The sequence below is a fragment of the Loa loa genome, assembly GCF_000183805.2.
Source record: "Loa loa unplaced genomic scaffold supercont3.14, whole genome shotgun sequence".
Taxonomy (NCBI): domain Eukaryota; kingdom Metazoa; phylum Nematoda; class Chromadorea; order Rhabditida; family Onchocercidae; genus Loa; species Loa loa.
This window is the reverse complement of record NW_018108194.1, coordinates 287993-295461: the sequence shown is the minus strand read 5'-3', so window position 1 is coordinate 295461 and position 7469 is coordinate 287993. Positions and strand designations below refer to the sequence as shown.

Below are 7469 nucleotides of genomic sequence, written 5' to 3'. Positions count from 1 at the left end.
TATCATTCTTCATATATCTAGAAGTTTCGAGCATAATATCTTAACATTTAATTCTACTGTCCAAAATTTACCAAATGAAAGAAGTTACAAACAATATTTTACAATCTTTAAACAGTAATTAATGTTTGGCAATATTCTGAGTGAAACCCACCGACTGAACATTCAACAACCAAGCATTCTTCCATTCTATGTCAGTGTAACGCTGGAAACCAAATTTCTGATCCAGAATTTCCGACGAGCGAATTTTTTGTAGACGAGAACCATAGCTAGAATCAAGTTTAAGAATATTACTAAATGGTCGTAATTCATTTAATGAGGAGCAGAATTCATAATCGGAAATACATACGTAGAAATAAATAGTCTCAGATGAAATCCGATTTTTCCCCGCCAAGAAAGTTTCAAGCAAACCAAGAGTCAAAGCCATAGTTTTGTTACTAGATGAAAAGTCCCCACTGTTCTGTTTCCATAAAAAATCGAAGAGTACAAGATGTTCGGCTTGAGCCAATATTCATTAAAATTTACTTAGATGGGGAGTATCTTGAGACTGAAATCTGAAATTTATATTGACAAAATCCGAAAGATTCTCACTTTTCCTGAGCGTTGTTCGTTTGTTGATCCATCCCGAATATATCAGCTTAATGCAACCATATCATTTCAGTTTTTTAATCTGAAAAAAATTCTCATTTTCTTCACTTCCTTTTCAGCAGTCCGTTTCTACATTTAACCTAAATCTGAAACAAACAAATTGATGATAACACTCAAAAACCATTGACACCACCATCATTTACATTTTAATGCAACCTTAATATAATATTTCTTAATCCATTTACTTGTAGTGAGGGAAACTGCGCGATGATCGCATAGTAAGGGAAACTGTGCGACAATGAGCCTTGAAAAATTAAATTTAAAAATTTTGGCGCGTTTTTTTCAAAAGAATTTTGGTGACTAGCGTTAATATCGATAAGAATGATAGGGAAGTCTTTGATGAAGGATGGAGATAGTTAAAACGAACTGAATAACAGGAAGCTAATCAGTGATAACCAGTCATTGTATATCAGTTTTAAGTATTCTGATGGGATGAACAGTTGTCATAACATGCCCACTATGATATTTGCATGCTGGAGCATACTTATTCCGTATTCTGATGTCGTACGTTTGGTCCACGTACGTTCTATCTACGTACCGTTTGTCTTCAGAGCGTGAAGTGTCTTATGTTATAAATATGTCAAATTATAAATTATTCAAGTTTTGTAAAGGCAAAGTTACGGAATTTTTTGTCTCTTTTCTTTTTGGTAAATTTGTAATTGTGCTATTTAATGTATATATACTCTTACACTTTTTGGTGGCAATCGATAAATATTTCAAATAGATGACACTTTGTTTGTTGTTATGCAATAATTGGTGTTCAAATTGGGTTAGGTTAAAGATCTGAAACCTCGACATGAAGGTCTCAGTTGTCGTCCCATCCCTGCATCATCATTCAGCCATTTACATCTTTACTTTATGCATCCGTGTCGAAAATTTCTCATTGAATGTGCGATGGTTTTTTCTGGAACAGCGGATTTTCTCCGGGATGGGTTGATTAATAAATTTGAAGTTTTGCTGAGATGAATACGCATTATACGCACATCCCAGATGGGAAACTATTTTAATACGTTTTGTTTTTCATGTATGTTACTTGCTTAACTCACACTGCTGATGTATCCGCCTGTTCCAAACATCATCAATCATTGTACACTATATTACAAATATTTTCAAATATTATAGATGCTGTAATTCTCGTCATGAGGAATAGATCAGGAAATGAGGACAAGGAAGGGGGAATACCAGAAAGCGTTACCATGTGGAATATATTGGCAGGCGTGTGCATATATTACCCGCTTTCAATTGGACTTACTTTCTTTCAGAAGTGGTTCATTAAGGTTGCAACATATAAATCGTTTTAGTTTTTTTTTAACCGTTTGCATATATATATTCTCTAGAAACTGAAGATTGAGCTGGACTCTAATTAATGTTTAGTGTTAAATTAACTTGAATCTAAAAATCCATATCGCAGAGCTACGAATTTCCACTTCTTGTCGTCACTTGCCATTATGCCATCAAATACTTCTTTGCCATGATTATTCGTTTTATTATGGAGTGTCGGACAAATAGACGCACTCGAATTTCATTCAAAGATCAGCTACAATGGCTGGTACCAATTGGCATATGTGCTTCGCTGGATATTGGTATGTTTTGTCTTATTCAGAAATGTCGATAGAGCATATTGAAACTGATCATCTTTAATAGTTTATTTCCATCTGAGCTGCCACTTTGCTTGCAAGAAAAACATGTCATAGAACACATTCCACCGTAGTGAAATGAGAAGTATGGCTTATATTATTTGCTATATATTTATTAAGTAGTTCAAAATTCAAATATTTTATAGGTATGCAATAAGGTTGCGGTGAACATCAGCAACGAGGTCAGACTTAAACTGAATTCTCTTTAGGTTTATCAAATTGGGGTCTTAAATATGTGACAGTAAGCTTTTTTACAATGGCAAAATCAAGCAGCATTTTGTTTATGGTTACATTTGCTCTACTATTACATTTGGAACGATGGCGACCTATTCTTGTCATATCTGCTGGACTTATTGCGTTTGGCTTATTTCTCTTCACTTGGAGGTCTACTTGTTTTTAGAACTGTTACGAAGAAAAGGATCTAAATTTAAAAAGAAAAAAAACCTAATTTAGTTATTCTTTTTTTAAATTGGTTTATGTAATAATCATTCTTTTGTCCTTTATGGAAGTTATTAGACGAAGTGTTGCGAAATATGATATTCTTTGATCCTTTATTCTTATCCTGAAATTAGTTCAACGCATAAAAGTGGTCTATTCCTTGCTACATTGCACGATGGTAGAAAGAGGGCAGAAGTATTTTATATTTTTAATTGCTTCGTACATGTCTTATTCATTAGTAATATTTTCCTTTCCAGATCAGCTCAATTCGAACTTCGTGGTTTACTGTTGATTGAATTAGCAGCAGCATGTACGGGGTTACGATGGACAGTTTCACAAATTGTTATGCAAGGAGAGGAAAAATTACTCAAGCATCCACTGGATATGGTTGCGTATGTACAACCGTGGATGTTTCTTGCCATTCTTCCTCTTTTCTTAATGTACGAAGGTAATAATGAACAAGATCCATTAATTAACTCCAGGGCTATTAAAAAAAGTAGGGTTATAAAGAGCAAATAATTCCGAGACTTACTTTTATTCGATTAGTTGGAAGAGGAGCTCAGCATTTTCGCTTATCTTTCATTTCATTCTATTGTGTTCTCCATCCTTTTTGAAGGTTTCTTGCATTTATTCCTTTCTGCGATTTGAGCTGTTTCTTCTTTTTTATGTTTTTATTCCAATTTGGCAGTTTCAACCTATATTTATACATTAATAAATGCGTTCAATATATAAAAATGACGAAAAAAAAAAAACTTGTACGCCTCATCAGTTACTTTTTTTCAAACTCTAGTTTTTTGGTTAAAATATATCGTAGATTATGTATACTTTGAAATTTATATAAATTTTATGATTTAGTGCTTCATCCTATCCACTTTTTAATTTGATAGCTCATTTTCTTTAAAGAGACAATAGAGTGATGTAATTTAAGAAACTGTAATTAGCAATCAACTGAAGATGTTACGTTGTTTTGATTTCGTAGTCATCAGAAATCATTTGATTGCATAATATTCTCAGATGTGGTTTATAATCTATGAAAAGAGTATTTTAATTCAGCAACATATTTCATCTATTGCGGTACATAATCCCTCTTTGGATTTAGGACTTTTTTTTCGTATTTTCTAATTATTGACTTCTGCACATTTATTGAGTTTTGAATTTTATGGAGCACTATTGTCTACTGTAATGTATGTAAATTTTTTCTAACCACAATTAGACTGAATTAGGTGTATATCATACGACTATTATTTAATGGGAAGCAATTTGGAATTGACAATTTCAGGTTCGCAACTATCTTTTGATAAAATGACGCATTATCTTAATGATCATGCACCATTTTATGTTTTGTTTTTTATTTCATTCGGTGGTCTCTTGGCTTTTGCAATGGAAATGGCAGGTAACATTTGCGATTCATATACTTTTTAAGTAGTCACTTGATTCGAAAAATAATCAGTAGTTGAAATGTAACGAAACCTTCGATGTATGGTATATTTAAACATCCAGCAAATGGTGCATTTTCTTAGGCATCTACTGAACTGTAATATAGAACACTTCCAACCAGGATTCATATGGCCTCAGAAGGAAGCCGATGGCGTTATATACCAGTAAACTTAACAGTATGGTACTGGAAGTAGTGATGATGTTATTCTTTAGTGATTACTTTTGTAAAGTAATTTATTATTCAGTTTTAGAATATCTTCTTCTTTTATATACATCGGGTATCACCTTAAACATATTCGGGATAATCAAGGTAAGTGCTTGCTAAAATACTATTTTTACAAAATCAGTCTTAATTTTTAAAACGGTCAAGCCTAACTTATTGTTTATTTAACTTTATTCAGATTTATTTCAGGAAGTAGTAACATTATCGTTGGCACATTTTATTAACGGGGATTATTTTTCTGTGGTAAGTATACTTGCAGAAGTCAATTCGCAGATTTTCGATTCATTAGCCAAGTGCATCATACAAAATTATAAATCTTCGGATTAAAGTAATCTGGGCTGAACTTCGAGTATTTGCTCATATTGCAGGTTAATACAGTTGGTTTACTCTTATGCTTCTCTGGTATGCTTTTGCACGCTTTTTCAAAAGGGACATTAATGAAAGCTCGCACAACATTGCGAATGCCGGACAAGAGAAGACTTTTAACGGATGTTGATGCATAACGTCATGTTATCGCATCCCCATCTCTTTATAATAAAGAGATTGTCGAATCGCTGCCTCTATTTTCTTTATTGTAGTTTCTGTACTTTCCTACTGTCATCATTGTTTCGGGTACAAAAAAGGACATCGAAGTGTAATGAAGATAAGGTCTAGCATCGTAAACTTCATTACACCGTGTCGAACGGCATGCTTTAAACCCTATTTCAATCCTTTACTCGACATCGTACCATGATGGTCCATATTGAACTTGCTATCCTTATGGCTAAACTGTCGATTGTGCTGTTATCAGCTGATCGACGGAGCTTCCAGAAATTACTTGAAAGTTTTGAAAGTGTTTAGTTAATGTATATGAGGTGTCGATTAGTTAGATATCACACATGGTGGTTATTCAGCTGCAGTTTTTTGTTTGTTTGTCTTATTTCTACTTTTCCAAACATACTGATACCATTCCTGTCTTACCACATGTGTAAATTCTCCATTTGTAAATCATATTTTGTAATATCTTTAACGGTTGCAACCACTGCTTTACTAGTCACTACCATAACTATGTTAGCAGTCGTTACGCCATTCACTGAAATAATAATATAATAAGCGTATCGCAAAAGTTAAGCACGACTGTGGCAGTGATTAATAAAGAGTAATAATATCAATTAGCACGAAGACAGAATCAGATCGACAGATTATGATAGCGAAGCAAAGTTTGCGATATTGGTCTTAAGTAATTTGTTTAAATGTTTTAAATTTCATTTACTCGTTTAAGTTTACCCTAACCGCATTGTCCTTGCTAGTACTGGAAGGTTACCGCAAATCAGATATTCTGCCCCCCACTTGGTAATAAGTTTGAATACCGCTTGGCAATGCAGAGTAATATTAGAAATATCAGAAAAGAGAAGGTCATGATTAGTTAAGAGATGAAATATGGGAAATGACGGGCTCTCTTGGCAATCGATTCGCACCATTTCAAGGATTTCACTTTGTAATAAGTTTCATCACTTAAAAACAACAAACGTAATGAAGCTTCACACTATGAACAAGAGATAAAAAAAGGAAATAATGAGAAGGTTAAAGTTATGGAGAAATATCTCATTTCACAACATAGGAATGTACAGATCTCTGAGGAAAGAGACCACAGCAGAGTCTGCCAAAACTGAGGACGAGGTATTAACGACTTTTTCTTCAAATACATCAAAATCTAAAAACGGTATCAAGTTAGGCATCGATTAATGATATCCATAACCGAATTAATCAAAGAATCCAATCCTAGCAAGTAGCCATCATCAGGACCGATATATCTTACATCATCCAACAAAGTGGAGCAGGTTGAATGAGCAAAATCAATCATTCGCAGATCAATAGATGTGTCGTCGCGTTTTTTACCATCAAATGCAATCAGCAAGGAACTGGAGAAGAATCGATAGCCATCAGCTTCGGCTAGTCGCTGCAAGATAAGCAATGGTAAGTTAAAGAAGCGGAAAAAGAGGCCATTATGCTTTAACCAAAACTGTGCCACATATGGTACACAGTTGTTCTGCCAAATTATGAACTTGTTAAAAGATGATTTGCACTAATTCCCGCTCATCGGCTTCAAAAACAATGTTAAGATACGTTCCTTTCTTCAGCGCACTTATATTGTATGTTTTGCATTGTGCTTACGTTGTCTTCATACAGTGCAGTCACACACCTTTCTTAGAGTGGTTAGTTTTTTCAGCAGTGCAGTGCTTCGTATCTTTCCAGCATTAATAAAGTATTCAGCTAATGTCTCGCGAAACATTTCACAGGTCATTTGTCTGCCCGCATATTTGTTCACATAGACGTATGTGCCAATTTCTTCCCTAAACATTAAGTTAAACTGAATTCACATTTGTAGATGAACTGCAAATGAGAAAAATTAAACTTTGTTCTTCAGAAACATACATAAAAAAGATGAAAGTGGATTTTGCTCACCAGCGTACAATTATTAAACTTCATTACAATATAATGTGATTGAAATTCGTAGTTAAGGAATGAGAAAATGGCGCGAACTAGGACAGTCGAAGCAAAATCACCTATATAACTGCATTCCAACCAGCCGAATCCCAATGGAAGCGCTTGTGGATTCACGACATTTATTGGTTTGAGATTGTCGTTTCTGATCAGTTGCGTCATCCCCGTACTGTCGTGTACCCATTTTCAAATCCATAACAGATGGACGTGAAAAGCGGGATACCGTATTTTCTAAGAGCAAAAACAATGCGTAACCCTATAAAAGAAAGGTTATACGACAATTCAGAATGAAATAAACAACTATATTCCATCAGGATATATAATTTGAGTTTTTTTTTTTAAATATTAGCAACAATAAATAGAGCACCAACACGATTGAATGGACACTTTTAGCGGGTATCCAACAGGAACTGATGGCAAGGGTATTCTTCTGTTTCTAGAAGAAAGCGTTAAGACCGTTTGCTGGCTGCAATGATAATGTTAAAGCGAAAACACATATATAAAAAGGAGGAGAAAGTGAAGGAGGAGGATTCACCCTTCATTTGCCATAAAATGCTGTACTCGTGAAATATTTCAACCGAATAAGGCTTCCTTTCTCCTTTTTT

General features: G+C 34.2%; 3 protein-coding genes across 4 annotated transcripts in view; 1 reads left to right on the top strand and 2 right to left on the bottom strand.

Moving 5' to 3' along the window:
- LOAG_16711 (DNA polymerase) overlaps positions 1–424 on the bottom strand; it is a gene marked incomplete at both ends in the record, with an annotated part of 16914 nt that extends 16490 nt beyond the window's left edge. The window contains one exon of the mRNA XM_020449361.1: positions 152–424. Within this exon, the coding sequence (XP_020307130.1) occupies positions 152–424 (273 nt within the window). The remainder of the gene's footprint in view (positions 1–151) is intronic.
- A 1337-nt stretch (positions 425–1761) lies between these two features.
- LOAG_11013 lies at positions 1762–5530 on the top strand (the record flags this gene model as incomplete). 2 transcript variants are annotated; one of them, XM_003146536.2, is made up of 8 exons in its annotated part: positions 1762–1922; positions 2057–2228; positions 2492–2666; positions 2978–3168; positions 4000–4113; positions 4409–4467; positions 4570–4623; positions 4749–4883. In XM_003146536.2, exons 1-8 carry the CDS (start codon positions 1785–1787, stop codon positions 4881–4883), a joined length of 1038 nt encoding a protein of 345 aa, XP_003146584.2. In that variant the 5' UTR covers positions 1762–1784. The 2 variants fall into 2 exon arrangements, with proteins under 2 accessions (XP_003146584.2, XP_020307129.1); XM_020448273.1 differs by having other exon boundaries at positions 1762–2228; positions 4749–5530.
- A 555-nt stretch (positions 5531–6085) lies between these two features.
- LOAG_16710 (hypothetical protein) overlaps positions 6086–7469 on the bottom strand; it is a gene marked incomplete at both ends in the record, with an annotated part of 2360 nt that continues 976 nt past the window's right edge. Inside the window, 3 exons of the mRNA XM_020449360.1 lie at positions 6086–6319; positions 6563–6713; positions 6927–7120. Coding sequence (XP_020307128.1) covers positions 6086–6319; positions 6563–6713; positions 6927–7120 — 579 coding nt within the window. The remainder of the gene's footprint in view (positions 6320–6562; positions 6714–6926; positions 7121–7469) is intronic.